Source organism: Carassius auratus, chromosome 25, assembly GCF_003368295.1.
Source record: "Carassius auratus strain Wakin chromosome 25, ASM336829v1, whole genome shotgun sequence".
Taxonomy (NCBI): Eukaryota; Metazoa; Chordata; class Actinopteri; order Cypriniformes; family Cyprinidae; genus Carassius; species Carassius auratus.
In genome coordinates, this window is record NC_039267.1 from 14638158 (window position 1) to 14657294 (window position 19137).

The following is a 19137-nucleotide window of genomic DNA, read 5'->3' on the forward strand; positions in this document are numbered from 1 at the left end:
GCTGGTTCCGCCCAGCCCTGAGTTTTCTGTTTCTCCGCTGGTTCCGCCCAGCCCTGAGTTTTCTGTTTCTCCGCTGGTTCCGCCCAGCCCTGAATTTTCTGTTTCTCCGCTGGTTCCGCCCAGCCCTGAGTTTTCTGTTTCTCCGCTGGTTCCGCCCAGCCCTGAGTCTCCTGTGTCTCCGCTGGTTCCGCCCAGCCCTGAGTTTTCTGTTTCTCCGCTGGTTCCGCCCAGCCCTGAATCTTCTGTTTCTCCGCTGGTTCCGCCCTGCCCTGAATCTTCTGTGTGTCCGCTGGTTCCGCCCAGCCCTGAATCTTCTGTGTGTCCGCTGGTTCCGCCCAGCTCTGAATCTTCTGTGTGTCCGCTGGTTCCGCCCAGCTCTGAATCTTCTGTGTTTCCTGTATTCCCTCCCAGCCTCCCTCTCCCGCCTCCTCCCAAACCTGCTGGTCCCTCTACTCCTCTTTCGCTGGTTCCGTCCAGTCCTGATCCTCCTGTCCTTCCTCCCATCCTTCTCCTCTCTCCTCCTCCTAGACCAGCCAGTTCCTCGTCATCCCTGCTGGTGCCAGCCAGTCCCGCAGCTCACCCTCAGTCCGCGCCATCGGGGCGCGGTGGTTCGCCGCTGGACTGCCAGTCTCCAGCTCCGCCTTGGCGTGTTAAGGCCCTGTCTCCGCCTCCAGCCTCCGAGCCCTGGACTCCTCCTCGGTCCTTCGACCCAGCGGCTCCGCCTTGGCTCTTAGCTCCCTCGTCTCCACCGTGGCCTGTCATCCCACCTGCTCCACCGGGCTCCCTCGTCCCTCCGGCTCCACCTTGGTCAGTCGTCGACCATCCGCCGCCTCGGGACTCCACTCCTCTGGTTCCACCTCGTCACTCCATCCCTCCGGCTCTGTCAGGCTCCTCCTTCCCTCCGGTTCCACCTCCATCCTCGGTCACTCCGGCTCCACAGCGGTCTGCCAGGACCCCGCCTCCACCTTGGTCGCCTGAGCCTTCAGCTCCACCTAGGCCCTCCGGATCCTCGTCGTCACCCTGGCTCTGCGGCTGTGCTGCTCCATCTTGGGCTCCTCACCCACCGGTGCAGTCTCCGCCTGTCGGCCCCCTGGTGTCGTTGACCGTTCCCTCACCATGGCTCCTCCCGCCGTCGACTCCACCTTGGATCTCAGTCCTGGCTGGTCTCTGGTGGACCATCTGGCTCCTCCTGCTCCTGTCTCCTCCCTGGCTCCTTCCTCCGTCTCCTCCCTGGCTCCTCCTTCTGTGGTCCCTGTCTGCTGGCCCCCTCCTGGGAGTCCGTCCTCCACCGGAACCTCCTCCCAAGTTCCCACCCACGCCTCCCCCTGTTGTTTCTACGGTGCGAGGACGCACCTACCGGGAGGGGGGAGTACTGTCACACACCTGGACTCATTTAGTGTGTTTTTGCCCGTGACCCAGTTTGTGTCTTCGGTGTTTAGTTTGATTAGTTCCCAGGTGTGTCTATTATCTTCCTCATGTGTTCCATGTCCCTGTTAATTTAATGATTCCATCCACCTGTGTTTCCCCAATTATCTGTTGTACATAAGCCTTGTCCTTCAGTTCTGTTTTGTCGGGTCTTCTCACTTGTGCTCACTTGCTACTTACGTGTGTCTACCTCTGTGCTCCATGTTGGATATCCCCTGTGTTGGATATATTAAAAACCTTATTCCGTTTATCCTCGACTCCGTATTCCTTCAGGCAGCGTAAAACCGTGACAAGTATGTTTTCTGAAATAGATTTTTTTATTATTATTATTTTCGAAAACAAATACAATTTCAGTTTTTCTACTTTAAAATTTCACATTTAGTCACATTTATTTATATATATGAACAAATGTGAAATGTGAAATTTCTGAGTGAAAATAGTTTCTACACCCAACTTTTTTCAGCATAGAAATACTCACCACATGGAGTTCTGGAGGGGAAAAAAGCTTTCGACATCTTTGTTAAACTCTTGATGATAAATGTTCCACAGAGGTAGAACTTGTTATAAAACTCGACTGCTGTTTTCTTCAGTCGATGGTTTGTATGTCTAAAAGGTGACCAGCCAACTGGTGAGTAACTCCTTTTATTTACTCCCCCAAGCCAATTTTTCCTCAAAGTTGAGAGTTTATCTTGAACCCCTCCGTGTGAGTGTGAGAAACTTGCTTTGAGATCGCTAGGTTGGATGCTCTTTGTGTAACACATCATACTCGTATTCATATAGCATCAGTAAAAAATAAAGAGCTGTAATATAAGCACTTAACCAGAATTTAGAGTAATATAGATGGCAATAGAACAAGTTTGCGTAGGTCAGGCAGACCTTTATGAAGGAAGGGCCATGGAAGAGGTGACAGAGACACTTAGAGTAGATATCATAAAATACACGGCGCAGCAGCTTTGTTCATTGAACTATAATGAAGCTTTCCGTCTTTGCTCCTGCACGAAGGTCGCGGGGTCTCTGTATCTCGACTGCTGCTCAGTGCTGTTAGCACCGGTCCCTCGTGACGGTCGGTCTCCTGCGAGCATCTGAGACGCATCTCAGTTCTCCTGATTCATGGCCCTCCGCACCGTCGTGGGCGAGCGGCCCCCTCAAAGTGTTAATTTGCTATCGTTCCTTCAGAGAAGGCGTCTTAATTAAGTTTGTAAGATTCATGGCTAATTTAGTTATTATGTGAGGGATGAATGGGCTAATGAATGCAACAGGAGCCTCGCGGCGATCTCCACCCGCCCGCATTATGTGTGACTTTTCTGCCTATGAATTAATTGTTTGCACTTAACCTTGCACTCGTTTGTTTAAATGTTGGAAATAGACGGGGTGTTTTTAACAATATTTTTTGGAAGAGCTCGTCTCGCACGCTGCGGTTGAGTTTTTTTGTGTGTCTTGGCGTGAAATGAGAGGCGTGCTGAAATGAGACACTTCGTGTTTAATTAGCGTAGCAGTGTTGTTTAGGAGAAACTACAGTAGGTATGCCCAGCGGATGTGGGGACTTTTTAGAGGTTCTGCAGGGGTCGATCATAGGCATTTTTGCTTTTGGCCTTCGGATACATGATGTGTATGTTTTATGCCTTTATTAAGTGACATATATTCAAGGTTCAAAATACAAGTGATGAGCAAATCAAAGACATACTGTACAAACATTTTTTTTTTACATGAGTAAACATTATACAGCTGGATATCTATGAGTCTCTGAGAGAAGGAACCGATTTGAGCTCGTATTTTTGTGGGGAAAAGTATCTAAAGGTAACTACATACTCAATTACTTTTTTACTACTGTAAGGATTTTGAGTATATTTAGAATTTATTACTTATGTACAGTTACTTGTAATAACTTTGTTGAGGTAACTTAAATATCCAACTTAAAGTTAACTAAACTTATGATTTCAAGCATCAACACTTAATTTGTTGCAACAACAAATTACTTATAATGTTGAATTGTAAGTTGTAATAACTAATTGCAACAATTTAGCATTTTACAGTGTAGTAGTCTGTGTGTCTTTCTGTTCGTCTGTTTGAGTGCACGCACACACACACATGTTAGTTTTTGTGAAAAGTGGGGACATCCCATAGGCGTAATGGTTTTTATACTGTACAAACTGTATATTCTATGGCCCTACAACAACCCTACACCTAACCCTAACCTTCACAGGAAACTTTGTGCATTTTTACTTTCTCAAAAAAACTCATTCTGTATGATTTATAAGTTTTTTGAAAAATGGGGACATGGGTTATGTCCTCATAAGTTACCCTCTCCTTGTAATACCTGTGTCATACCCATGTCATTATACAGAGTTGTGTCCTGATATGTCACAAAAACATGTCCATATTCTGTATACACTACAATAGATTTTTACAATAACGTTTTTTTTGTTATTTAGTCTCTTATACTCACAAAGGCTGCATTTATTTAATCAAAAATACTGTATTCTATCAGAGTATAGTATAATATGATGTGATATAGTTCAGTATAAATGGTCCAGAGAGGCAGAGATGTACTCTGGTCAGGAAAGGCTTGTTTCCAGTAAATGTGTTTTACTCTGATCTGTTGTGTTTCAGGGTTGGTTCAGCCCAGGCCAGGTGTTTGTTCTGGACGAGTACTGCGCTCGATACGGGGTGAGGGGCTGTCATCGTCACCTCTGCTACCTGAAAGACCTGATGGACTTCTCTGATAACAACGCCCTGGTGGACCCGACCCTGCTCCACTACAGCTATGCCTTCTGTGCCTCACACGTCCACGGAAACAGGTATTACAGTAGCTTCCCGAACACTGGCTTATTTTGTACAACTTTATATTATATTTTAATATTATATTTTAATATATTAATAAATATAAACTTTAACTTTATATTACATTATATTTAAATTTTTGCAAAGTAACTTCCATGCTATTCATGGGAATCGAACCCATGACCTTGGCAATGCTAGTGCTGTTTTCTGCTGTTTAAGCTACAGACAGGATGTCCAGACAGAATTAAATTCATATAAAAGACTAAATCAGTTTTATTAATAGTGTCACGTATTTACAAATATTTACGTATATACAAGTATTACAAGTTACGTAATATCTGTAATTATTTGTATAAAATAATCTGTAAATATCTGTAAGTAATGCAAGTGACTTTATTTTACCGTTAATTCACTCCTGTCCCAATGTTATATATATATATATATATATATATATATATATATATATATATATATATATATATATATATATATATATACATACATGTGGTCAGGTGCTTAAAATAATGTAAGCACCTGACCACATGTAAAAAAGATGTTCTTTTATAATTGCTATATAAAAATAAGCACTTTAGCAATGCCCTACAGCCCTTTCAAACGGCAAGGAACATTTGTTTCCCATGGAGGTTGTGCATTTTGAATTCTCACGTATTAAGTGTTTGAAATCAAGGATTTCATTTGTGTTGGACAAATGAGAAGTCCCACATGTTCGATAGATCACAAAAAGAAAAAGCAAAAAACACTTTGAATGGCTTTTGTCCGCACATAATGTGTGGGCATACAAAAGGAACGACAAGACAGAAGAATTTCTTTAATCACTCGGGGGGCACTCAGCGTGGCAGCCATGTTCAAACACAGACTGAGAGCGTCTGCTTGGCAAATTAATTAATGGCTCCCCATTATCTCAAAACGCAAAGCAATTAAACCATAATTACGGAGTCCATTTGTGCAGTTTCTACATTTTAATAATTCTTCTTTCATGAGACCTCCGAGGATCAGAATTTCATATAACAGGCTTGTTTTCTGTAATTGATTGTGTGAATTATTGACTGTTCAAGACGGAAATGCGCTTTACGTTAGCAGTGAAAGGAAAGCGAAAGCGGCTCGGGTATGAGCAATGTCTCTTGTCCACTTGTTGGCGAAGTCCTTTGTGTTTAGCGAACACTGGAAGCCGTTGGTTTTCCACTTACCTCCAATCAGCCGTCAATTGACTTATTAGATGTTAAATACACACGGATGTGCTCCCTGTCTTTGATGGCTTATTTTGTCAATTAGGAACAGTAATGATTAGCCTCTCTAGCTAATCACCAGTTACAAACGAGGAAAATTGGCATGAGTCGCTTTTAGTCGGAGGAGGTGTCATTTGAATAATGAGAGTTCAGCTGTGAAGCCCTCAGAGAGTGTTCATGGGAAATTCAGAAAGTAAATAAAAAGAATGAACTCTTTACAGCATGATATCCATTGTAGTGCACAGATCTTCCTAAGACACTTTTACCCGATCTTGATGTTACCATTGTATTATATATATAAATATATATATATATATATATATATATATATATATATATATATATATGTGTGTGTGTGTTATATTTCAAAGCCTATTAAATGTTAAAGATAGTCACTTGTATAACAACATATTGAATGGCTATAATTAATGAAGAAAATTGAGGAAAAAATGCATTTAATAGAAATATCAGTAGCATTATTAGTATGATTGATGCTGGCCTTCATTAATAATAGGCTACTTAGTAAAAATATGCCATTAATATTTAAAATGCACCATCTTTGTTGTTGCTACATTAATTTGAAGATTCAGTGTGAATGAATGTGTTTATTAATATGTGATTAATTAGATTGATTGACAGTAATATACATGTGCAATAATAACTAGAATTGTGAAATATGAATTCAGAATTCTGACTTTTTTCTCGCAATTCTGAGTTTATATTTCACAATTTCGTATTTTTATTCCTCTGAATTCTGAGTTTCCATTACGCAATTCCGTTTTTGTTTTGGCTTCCATGGAAGAAAAAAAAAAAGGTATCTGCAACATTTTATTCTTGCACATGTTCGGTATAATTCACAGTTTTGGCTTTTCTTCACATAATTGTGAGAAAAAAATCTGAATTGTGAGTTAAAAACTCTTAAATACCCTTTATTTTATTTTTTTAAATCCTGTGGTGGAATCACGTTTTTGTTTAAAAATGCATTATATATATAAAAAATTATCTTGTTTGATACAATTTTAATAAAATTTTCCTCCCTATTTTACATTATAATACTACAACTAATGTTGTTTTGGGAAATACCAAAAGCCATAATCAGCAAAAACTGGTAATAAGAGAAGCTAAAGTCCACAAATGAGATCATTTTTATCTAATGTGATGAGCTTCAAGGCTTTTTAACTCGTGCACAGCTAGAAAATAACTGGTCCAGATAACCTCGAATCTTCAGTTCAGATGAGAACTAATCTAACACATCAGTCAATAACTCAAAGAGCACTAGTGACAGTGCAGCCTTGCTCACAGTGAGTGTGCAGCTTCGAACCTGGGGAGAAAATCTCTTTGTTTATCTTCATTTCATGACGGCTTTATTTCTGATCTTCCACCCACTGACTCTAGTAGATTACAATAGAGGCCACACACTTTCTGCTGCAGGCTTGCTTCCAGGAATTCATTTTCTTCATAGTGATTTCAAAAAATGTGTGCACGGTGTATTTCAGGGTTGCTCAATGGGTGAGCTTCGAGAGAAAAATGTTTGGCCCGCGCTAATTTCAAATAATGTGGCATGGAAATTCAAACGCAGCATTAGATAGCCACATTAACTTACATTGTGTCTACAGCGGACGTGTGCATTTGAATAAACATTTATAATTTCGAAAATATATATATATATATATATATATGTATAATTTATAACATTAATAAATATAATACTTATAATAATATAAAATAGTTTCTGTAAATGTCTTTCTAGCATTCCGAGTTCTGATTTAGGTGACAATGGAACGGTTTGTAAAGGGTGAAGTGTGTTCTTTCAGACATGTTTGTCAGTGCAGACATCCTCGTGGCACACTTCAGGCAGCGTGGCCTACACTTGACTGACAGATGCACCCTGAGCTCGGCGAGGCTTGAGACTGAAGAGCAAGTACGCGAGAGGAAGCGGACAGGTGAGGCTTCATGTGTGAGATGAAGTGGCCAGGACGGACTGACAGCGAGTGACAGGAATCACAATCTAACCTCTTTCTCACCTGTCAGTCTCTCGCCTGTCCATCATGCTCGGCTGCTCCGTGTATTCACCGGTCTGCACACTCACTTACTCACTGTAAACATGTCATACATCCTTTGGATTGTCACTTCTGTCTCATCCGTGAGGTCTTGATATGATCGGATACACACCAACCACATCTGTCATAGAGGGTGGAGCGCGTCGTTTCCCTTGTAGACGCACAGCTCTGTACCTCACAACCATCTTCCTGGACTGTTCAGCACGGCCAGACTTTCCCGAGACTCCGTCAGTGTTTAATCCTCGTTGACTGGCCCATGTTTCACACTCGCTTCATCAGACACAAACAATAAGTCAGACCCCCAACAGGCCGCCACACTGCACCCGTTCCCAAAGGGCCAGCACTGCGTGAGGTGGAGGAAACCACACTTTGCAAGATTGTTCTGTACATTTGAGTTACTGCTGTTGGGCTGGTTGGGATTGTGTACTTACTGTCTGACTCTTTTTGCATTGTGTTTATGGTTTTGCAGACACATTCATACCAAAACAACTTATCATTAGCATTGTGAATAACAAGCACAACTAAATTTTTTGTTTTGTTTTTATGTAATGTTTTGTTTTTAAGGAATTATGCTATTTGCCCGTCTAAAAGCTAGGTAGTTGCTTACTGGCCAAACTCTTTAATTTAGTTTAGTTTAGTCATTTTAAAGTATCTTTTTAAGGTTTTATTTATTATGTATTATGTTTTTTTTATTTATTATTATTTACTTTCAAGTATTTGTTATTGTTTATTTTTAAGTATATAATTATAAATGTATTTTTGCAAAAAAAAATTAAGTTAATTATTATATTTCATTATAGTTTTTATATCATGCAAAAATACTTTTTGTTTATAAAGAATATGCATTTACTTTTGCGATATAACAATATAACTTATAAACAATATTATAAAATAGTATAATAGATTTTAAGTTTACTATTTATTTTGCATTTTAAATTTTATGTTTTATAATATATAAAATAATTTACTATATCAAAAATATATTAAAAAAAATACTTTGATTATTTCATGTTTGTTTTAATGGTTCTATTTTATATATGTCATAATATAACAATTATTTGTCATGGTGGTGATGGTAGTAGTAGTATAATAATATGTGCTGGTATAATAATATACTACAACAACCAATAATTGTTTTATTTTTTATTTTTTTATTATTGTTTATAATTTGACAATTTGAAATATAATATTACAGTGATATTATGGTGATATATACATATATATATTCTGTACTATTTTCTTTTAAGAATAGCTGAAAACGATATAGGTATAAATATAGGCATTTCCTTTCATCTGCCAATTGTTGTGAATTGACAGAATCAGCAGAATTTACAACCAAATGTAGCCGAAAATGTAAAGTGTTTTGTTTTTAAAGGCAAGAAACCACATGCACATGATCAACAAATGTAACATACAGCGATGTTCAATCATCTGGCCCCAAACTCACTCACACTGGCCCCTTGCCAACAGGTCGTCCTTACTGTAAATCCTAGAATAGTGATAGCAAAAGTCATGCCTTCCTTAGCAAACACCATTAATAATGTAGTGTTTATTGAATGTGTTTCGAGTTTTGAAGGATTCGTTTAGCATTAGTCAAGTCAATGGGAGGATGTGTGAATTGTGGGAGACTTAATTACTGACTAAAGTCGTAAGGCTTTGCTAGTGGTAGTTTTGCTGATGTACCTGGAGCCACAAACGAGGCTAGACTCGACGCTGTAGAGTGATTCTCCCTCATGCTAACAGTTCAATTCCCAGGCCTCTTGTTAGAAGCAGTTAAACTAAGAGGCCTTCCTTCAGAACTAATGAGCCTACACAGAACCACAGACAAAGACACCGAGATTAAAGGGTCGATGTCGAGTTTATACACTCCTTCACCTTTACCATAATGCAGAAAGGAGATTTTTTCTTTTCATTTGCAGGCTCTGAACTCTCTCTCTCCCGCTCGCTCGCTCATACATACACGTCTTGTGCCGCTCTTCACACCCCCTCTTTGTGTTCTCTCTCAGGATTAGCTGGCTCTTGTCAAAAAGAAAAGGCGGATTTTATTTAATGGAGAGAGGGATTTGAAGAACAGGCAGGTTTACAAGTTGCCTTTACCTCTGCGTGTATGGAAAGCTCTCTCTACAGCGCTAAGCTGTGTCATTCAGAAAGTGTGCAGGGTTTGGATAGCGAGGCACAATGGCTTCTAACTAAACTGCCCATTGTCGACGGTTAAAAACGAACTTTAGAATGAATACTTTAGCTCTTAAAGTGCAATTGTGCAAAGCTTAGTGCTTGAACATATGCTGGCTACGTTTGATTGTTGTACTGTAGTTATATGGTAATGAGAGAAGCTGTAGTTTAAATCTGTGGCCATTTTATTTTGTAGATAGATAGAAAGATTTACTGTTAACTGGTAATATACATTTTTATCAGAGATTAGACATTATTATTATAATTTTTAGTTGTCCCATAGACTGCCAAGTAGGGATGTGCCGGTATCAAATTTTCCTGTTGCGGTTAATTGATAATGCTTTTATAACGATATACGGTATTATCACGGTATTGGAATTTTGTTTTTAAAAAGTGGTCATAATACAGTTTAACAGGTTCAATAACTTTTTCTTATAACAAAAATAACTTAACATTTAAAACAATAAAGCAATACAGAAAAATATATAAAAGTTAAATGTTTTACACATTAAAGTGCAAAAGAACTATAAAAACCAATAGGTATCACTTTACAATAAGACCTCATTAGTTGACCATAGGTAATGCATTAACATTCAAGGCAAGGCAAGGCAAGTTTATTTATATAATACATTTCGTACAAAATGGTAATTCAAAGTGCTTTACATAAAAGTAAAAAAAAAAAGTAATGAAGAAAAATAATCACAAAAATAAAACAAGAAATGAAAATGATTTAAAAATTGACTCAAAATGAATTTAAGACAGTTTAAAAATAGAAAATGATTTTACATAAAATACAGTGCAATACATAAAATATAGTGTAATCAGTTCGGACATCGCATAGTGCTCATTCAATAAATGCACAGCTAAACAAAGGAGCAATAGCTACATTTACTATAGAAGTTATTAATCTTTGTTAAAAAAAAAGTTCATGTTAGCTCATTAAAAAACACTTTCAAAAAATATCTAGGGCATTTGTAGTGGATGAATGAAAAAATGAATGTTTGAGGATAAATAGCCTATTAAGTCTAAATATTTCAGTAGTTGGCTCTGTAATAAACACCATAGGGAATACACAAATCTGAATGGTTATTTAAGATTATTTAAATATGTTTTAGAAAGGAACAGCTGCATTTACAGGGTTTACAGGGTAAGGGCTGCATTTGGCGCCATCTGCTGTCAGAGAGTGAATGTGCTATCATTCAGCCCGTCTCTCGCGTGTTCCTCCATGTGCTTCTCATGCGCGCTTGTTCACATCAGAGCGCACGAGCTCTTTCAAGCAGCATACAGCGATGTTGTGCATTTTAAGCAGCTGATGGGAATACTATTCTTTAAAAAAAATTTTACGTATATTTATTCACGGTATTTAGAAGTGCCCACGATAACAATATCGTGCATATTAATCACAGCAATATATCAAATGTGAAGTCTACTGCCAAGTAAATAACAGTGTCAAGGTCCAGAAAAGGTATGAAAAGTTGTCGTCAGAATACTCCATCTGCCATCAGACGTGCAATATGAGTTATATGAAGCGCCAGGAACACTTTTTGTAAGCGAAGAAAGCAAAAATAACTTTTTTCAGTAAATCCTTTGTCAACGGTCTCCTCTGTATTTCTTCATATCAGCGTGCTGCGTATGCTCTTCTGAGCATATTTAATAGTATTTTTAATTTAGTTCTAGTTCTTTTATTTATAAATTTATATATAAATTTAATAAAAGTAACATCATAATATGAATAGGCCTAATGAAAATAAGAATGTAACAGGCCTATGTTAATTGGAAATTCCAAATACTTTCAATGTTGCCAAACTTTAATGTTTTTGACAATATCTCTGGCTATCGCTGATTCAAAATTATTGTCTTTCAACGCACCCCAACAAGAGGGGGTTATCTGAACACCCATTATATATATATATATATACTGTATGTTATGTGTGTGTGTTTATATATATATATATATATATATATATATATATATATATATATATATATATATATATATAATTGAATGTGAGTCAAAGCATTGTTCAGTTCTGCGGAAATATTGTGAAACTTGACAGTTATCTTTGAGAAATCTCTTGATTATGAGGTTGAAGCACAGGATTCAAGGGCAGCTGGAATTAGTGAACAGGTGTTGTAAAGAATTAAGAAGAACATTGAATGTTTGTGTGTTTTTTTGGCAGGCCGGACGGCATGGGCACAGTGACAGAACAGGAGAAGGAGGAGTTTGAGGAGATCAGGAGCAGACTGCTGACTTTACTGGAGAAGCAGATCACACATTTCAGGTAGAACAAACTCCCACGTCCACTTCTGTGCTGAAATAGAGGCATAGCAATGGAAAAATCACTGAACAAATATTAAAAATAGCTAACTATATAATCAAGTCAAGGCGCATTCTAGAGTTTTATACAATATATATGATTTCAAAGCTGCTTCTTGACATTGTCATTATCCAGCCCAGTTCAGTTCAGCTTCTCATCCAATAGTGTTCTTGCAGCCAGTTTGATAATATTAATGAATATTAAAGGAATAGATACATATACAGATGAGTTTGTTTCTTGATGTGAACAGATGTGGAGAAATGTCGCATTAACACTTGCTCACTAATGGAGTGAATGGGTGCCGTCAGAACGAGAGTCCAAACTGCTGATAAAAACTGCATCACCCACCACTCCAGTCCATCAGTTAATATATTGTGCAGTGAAATAATATTGCTTTCTCCAGTGAAAAAGTGTTTTGTCTCAATCAGGAGAGAAGCATGCACAGATGAACCGCCGTTTACAAGCCAAAACATTTCCAAACAAAAATGCCGGTGGATTTTGATGTGAGACGACAGAAGCAGATGACTTTTATCACTGAAGGAAGCATTATTATAGATTATGGACTATTATTTTGGCCAGAATCTATTGTTGAAAGTCTGAAAAGTTTAACGATAGATTGGTTTCTTACAAACACCTCAGCTTTTCACGTCACAAGATGTTAATTGATGGACTGGAGTGGTGTGGATTATTGTGATGTTTTTATCAGCTGTTTGGACTCATTATGACGGCACCCATTCACTACAGAGGATCCATTGGTGAGCAAGAGATGTAAAGCTAAAGTTCTCAAAATCTGTTACGATGAACAAACAAACACTTTGTATTAAACCATCAATCTTGTAATTACAATGTAATAACAATGTAATACCTGGTTCCTGTAGCCAAATCAGTTGATAACCCCTGTATAACATCTCAGTGTACCATTTACTCATTTAACACACCCCCTCCTCACGGGTCCTCATGGGTTTTGAAGCGTACTGTAGCGCACTGGAAGCACTAGTAAAGAGGGTTTTAGTCTTTGGGTGCAGCGACACTGAATAACCAGCTAAAACCACTCAAACAAAAGCTACGAACAACATCTTGGATTATGCAAATGGACAAGGCTGGCGTGGGGCATGCTGGGGATTAAGCGTGGTGTCCAGCCCAAGCTGATTAGAGCTTGTTGAGTCACTTGGTAAGTGTGCCTCTTGCCCCGTACACACGAAAAAAACCCGCTGAGGGCCGTTCAGGGAGGATTTCACACCTGTGGTGTGAGGCCTCCATGAGAAGCACTTCCCTTTGGCCTTCATTCATCCCGCCTGGCATTGTCCGTGCGCACGCTGACACCTGTCCCTCCTCGACAGGCTTTGGAAAACATCTCTATTTAAGAGATGCAATTATTGTCCCATGATAGCTGAGAAACAGCAGTCTGTGTCTGACTCCTTCAGTTTGTGCTCCGTTTTCTTTCTCTTTAAGCCGTCAGTTAATTACCACTCGAGTGTTACCTTTGTCTTGTTGCCTGTAGGTACTGTTTCCCCTTCGGGCGACCGGAGGGGGCTCTTAAAGCCACGCTCTCTCTTCTGGAACGGGTGAGTGTCGGTCAATTAACTGTGCATGCTTTGCATCTTATATCAGTGTCTTGTGTGTGGAAGCTTGTGATAAGAAACTTAAAGCTTAATGAGTAAGTCATTTTGTAGGTTCTGATGAAAGACATCTCCACACCGGTCCCACCTGAGGAGATGTGTAAGATAGTTCAGAAGTGCCTGGAAAAAGCTGCACTCATCAATTACTCCCAGCTGACTGAATACGCCAAGATCGAAGGTTTCTCACTGAATACTTTTCAGGGCTTAACAGTAAGGTGTTTTTTGTTATTTTTGCTGGTCCTGTCAGATTTGAAAATCCAGAACACCTGCCAGCGTTGTCAGACGCTCCAGCACAAAAACATACACTAATGTTCAAAAGAAATCAATGCTTTTATACAGCAAGGATTAAAGAAATATACTAAAAGTGAAAACAAAAAATATTTACCATAATGTTACAAAAAAAAAGCTGTTATTTTGAACTTTATATTCATCAAAGAATATAATACTTTTTTTCCTCAAGTTTGACTCAATTTTTTTATGAAAATTTGTATATTATAAGAAATATTTAAAATATTATTTAAAATATTTTTGACATTTATTCCACATGGATACAATAATACAATATTACAATTATATTAAAAATAATATATATATATTAGTGCAGTCAAATGATTAATCGTGATTAATCCTATACAGAATAAAAGTTTTTGTTTGCATAATATGCGTTTGTTCCGTGTATATTTATTATGAATATATAAAGAGACACACATACCATATTTAAAATGTTTGTTTATATTCATAAATTTTTATTATAAATAAATGTATTTAATATATAAACATAACATATTTTTCTGAAATATATACATATACATGTACGTGTAGGTGTATTTATATATACTTAATAAATATAAACAGCATACATGCATGTACTTTGTAAACAAAAACGAAAAACGTTTATTATAGATACAATTAATCATGATTAATCATTTGACAGCACTAATATATATATATATATATATATATATATATATATATGTATATATATATATATATATATATATATATATATACACATTATAATAAATATTTAAAATATTATTAAATATGTTACTGATCATTTTGTGCAAAAAATGTGAAAATGAGCGATAATAGCTGTGATTTATACAGTTAATATAATGTAATATAATATAATATAAAACTCAGCAACTCAGAGAGAGCAGTTAATACATAAACATTAACATAGCAAAACATATTGCCAAGAATATGACAAATAAACTTCATGAAGTGTACGTGCCGCCTCAAAATGTGAAGTTTAGTCAACTTGAAATCTTCAGTTGTCTTAACCCGACAGCACGTTGAATCCAGGGACGGTTTGAACGTAAACTTAAAATTGTGATCGTTTTTTTCTTTAAGAGTAGCTGACAGAGTCCTTATTGTTGAGCCTTTAGATACATTGCTTTATGATCTCAAGCTATAAACATGTTTGGAGTGGTTGACAACAAGTGTGACCGTTGTGATGTGTGTATGTGAGCAGACAGCAGTCAGGCGTCTCCAGAGAAAAGGCTGGAGGACATGATCAGACTAGGAGAGCTGTGTATGGAAGTGTTACAGCAGAACGACGAGCATCACTCGGAGGTAAAACCCACAGCACATCTCTTCATAAAGACGTCTTGTCTCAGTCCAAACTAGTTCCTGCTGAGAACGCCTTCAGTTAGTCTCTGTATCAGTGCTTTTTCTTCCTTGTTTATTATATTCAATATCCAGCGCGTTATTCCGCACCAGCAGCACTGATCTTATGACGTCTCTTTACAACATATGTTCAAAGAAGCCTTCAGTCACGTAGACAGAGAATCAATCTTTGTTTATCATCAGGCCTTTTGGTGTTGCATGTTGCTCCAGAAGGTTTTGCATGATCATTTCAGAGCAGACTCGTGATCATTTACCGTCTCGCTGTCCATTTTCCTTGCCGCGTTGCCATAACAGCTGTTAGCGAGTGACAGCTTACCCGTCCAATGCCAGCTCATAGTAGCGGTGCAGGAAAACAACGCCCACGGCCCATCTGCACACAACACTCTCACATCAACATTCAAAACATACAAGATCGGAGGAAACCCATCAGTCCTAGGTGTTCAGGCTTCACTGACAGAGATGTGATTTTTTTGCTAAATAAAAATGTGAATGTAGACATCTGCTCGCCGGCTATTTTTAGTCCCCAAGCTTCCAACAGCTGTCACAGAAAACAGATACAATGAGGACAAAACGCTTGTGCCTAACAAGACAAGGACACATCTCACATCTACATTAGTGAGATTATGTTCACTTGCAATTTGTACAGGGAAAGCAAGGAGTGAAACATTGTCTGGTACAGTGTGTACTGCGTTTTCAGTGTCCGAATGCATACTGTATGTTAAATGGATAGAAGACGACAAAATGTTTCTCTACCTGATATTTCTCTCTCTTTCTCTCTTTGTAAATGCATTAGGGAAGAGAGGTAAGAATCTTATATTTCGCTCTTGTGTTGTGTTGTGCTGTCACTAGCAAGAAATACACTGTTTTTGTTTCTTTATCCTAAAATTTATATATTTTTTATTTCAGTTATTCAGCAAGGATGCATTAAATTAAGTAAAGACATTCACAATGTAAAAAAAAAAAATTTTTAACCCCAAACTTTTGAAAAGTAGTATGGGTTTGTGTGTGCATGTGACATTTGTTTGTTTTGTTGCTGTTGTTTTTTTTTCTCAGAAATTCAGTTATTTTATAGTTAAATAGAATACATATATATAGAATACATAAAACGTGTTATGTTTATATTAATAGGTTATGCATTAACGCATTTTTTATTTTTCGTATAGATATTTAATTATTTTATATTTTCAAAATAATTTATATTAATGTGACGCAATGTTTATATTTAATATAAATAATACTCATTTGTATAAAAATGCACACACAAAAACTCACATGCAATCCAGGCTGAGGTTGTAAGGAAATCCTTTATATGAAGATGGTTTGGTGGTGTGTTATGCTAATTATTAACTGCGGATTTTATACCATGAGTAAGAACAAATATATATAAAGTTTGTGTGAGAACCTTTCTGCAAATATAAGTTTGAACTTATATTACACAATTATTACTGAATGTCTGTCTTTTTTAATTTTTTTATTGTATCTTCATGAAAGGACTTCTTGAGGTAACCGTGTCAATAACAAAATTAGCGAAGTAAAACAGAAAAGCTGAAATGTGCGTAAAAAATATGCGAGTCTAGTTATTAAAAATATTTGTTTCTGATAGAGCAGTGAACGAATCGTTTTTCTGTATGTCAGCTCTACGCTATACAAAACCTGTCTCTGAAAGCCCTGAAGACAAGCTCCCTCAAGGCCAGCGACTGTAAAACGTCAAGTCAGACAAGAGTGACGATCACACACACACACACACACACACACACATGAATATCCGTACACAATAGCACCCTTCAATAAGTCAGCATTCTCCTCTCCACCGTATTATTCTTCTCTTTGACTGATTGAACTTTTATCCCCATTGCTCGACGCCAATCGCTTTGGATTGAAAGTTCTTGGCTCACGCGCCGATACAGGATACAGACAACATGGACAGGCTTTCTTTGACGCTCTCAATTAAGTTCGCTGCAGCCGTCCCGAGGAATCAGCCTGTGGAAGAATGCAAAGAGAGAAATGCATTGATAGACTTGGATCTTTTCAGAAGGGCCTTCAATGCACACACTGGCAGACAATTAAGAGCTCGACATAATGTAGGAGGACGCTGCAGAATTTTTCCCTTTTCTCAGGAGAATTCAGCAGGATTTATGGGCTCTGGTCTGCTGCAGTCCACAATAAAAGACACGTGGCTAATTGTGCTTTTTTGAACGTAACCTTTTCGATAGCAGTATTCGGCTACTTTCTAATATGGTGCCCTTTTCCAGATGTGGAACGGTTTATTCCTGATGTGCATGCGATTGTTACTTTCCACATCTAAATACATTGAATGTTTATTTATGTAAAAGAGGCTGAATTTGATAGTCAAACTACACTGGGTGGAAAATGGCGTTTGTGAAACACTGATTTATAGCAAATCGTAAACACATTTTAGAAATATACTACTTTTAGTACTAGCACAACTTTCCTCCAGAAGCTTTATGATTAGTTTTTTTCATATAGCACAAATAATGCTTGATGAGATCAAAGTGTAATAATTAAAGTTAGAGGTTTGAATAACTATGAACATAACATGGTGTTTAGAGGGAACACTTTACAAAACCAAGCAAGCATGCAGGCACTGAAGCAACCCTCCGTTCTCTCTGTGTTGATCTCCATCTTTGTGTGCTTCTTTTCAAGGTCTCATCGTTGTATGCATTATCTTTGTTGTCAGTATCAAAGTGTTTTGTACCATGCTTAGCTCTCAGTGTTGTCTCTCTGTTGTTATACTTTGCCGTTTGGCATTATTGTTTCTGACTGTGTGTTTGCACTTGTATAGAATATGTAGCATATTTCTAGTATTTTACATGTTAATGGGTGATTCTGTTCTTATTGGGGGAAACTTTATGTCCCTTAAAAATGCATTTATAAAAACATCTCAGTTTTGATAGATAGATAGATAGATCTTCTTTTATAAATTAATAAAAAGTGAGAGCTTAAATATATTTTAATTAATTGTGTTTGTGTATAATTTGATTGTCCCCAATAGAACATTTTAATTGAGAAACTTTTTTTTATAGAAAGTTAATTGATAGCTGTCTCTCATGTTGTTTTCACAAGTCAAAGACTTCCTAGGTTTGTGTGAAAATCTGAAAAAAATAAAATAATCATAATAAATAATCATTTTAAAAAAGGACTTATCAAGGCAAGGATCAGATCTTTGTTCCAGGGAGGATTATCATCATTTACTGAAACTATAACCATTAAAAAAAATGTGACTTTGAAATAAACATTGAAACAACTTAAACTGTAATAAAATAAATAAATTACAAAATAAACAATTCTTTTTTTCAGCTAGTTGCCAAGGTAGCATTTCTCATTTTCATTTAATTTAACACAAAGTACTAAAATAACTCAAACTAATTAATAAATATCAATAAATCAAAGAAAAATGTTTACGTTCAATGAAAATTACAAAATGTTAATTACAAAAAATGACTGAAACCTCATCTAAAATTTCTGTCACCATTTCCACAGAAATATTCAACAGCGCAATAGTTTTCAACACTGATAATAATAATAAATGTTTCTTGAGCACCAAATCAGCTTATTAGATTGATTTCTGAAGGATCATGTGACATTTTCTGACAACAGAATGTATGAAAATACAATCAATACAAATTACTAACTATAATAATAAACCTATAACAGCACACCAATGAAAATCAAATAACCTGATAAGTGCTTAACAGACAAAACAAGTCAAAAGTGTCCCTGACTGAAGAGTCACCCTAAAAAAAAACAGGTCTTCCATTCTTTTTTCTTAGTGTGCAGAACATTTTAATAGTCTAAAGAACCGTTTTTCACTGTAAAGAACCTTTTGTGGAATGAGAAAGTTCCATGGAGGGTAAAGGTTCTTTAT

At 37.2% G+C, this 19137-nt stretch overlaps 1 protein-coding gene across 15 annotated transcripts in view; it reads left to right on the plus strand.

The window, feature by feature from the left end:
* Positions 1-19137, plus strand: part of cadps2 (Ca++-dependent secretion activator 2) — a 123725-nt gene that overhangs the window by 83894 nt on the left and 20694 nt on the right. For 10 of the 15 annotated variants that reach the window (XM_026202844.1, XM_026202847.1, XM_026202838.1 and 7 more), the window contains exons 13-18: positions 4036-4223; positions 11866-11967; positions 13505-13568; positions 13677-13800; positions 15097-15197; positions 16045-16053. In XM_026202844.1, coding sequence (XP_026058629.1) covers positions 4036-4223; positions 11866-11967; positions 13505-13568; positions 13677-13800; positions 15097-15197; positions 16045-16053 — 588 coding nt within the window. The remainder of the gene's footprint in view (positions 1-4035; positions 4224-11865; positions 11968-13504; positions 13569-13676; positions 13801-15096; positions 15198-16044; positions 16054-19137) is intronic. The other 5 variants (XM_026202848.1, XM_026202840.1, XM_026202846.1 and 2 more) reach the window with 1 other exon arrangement.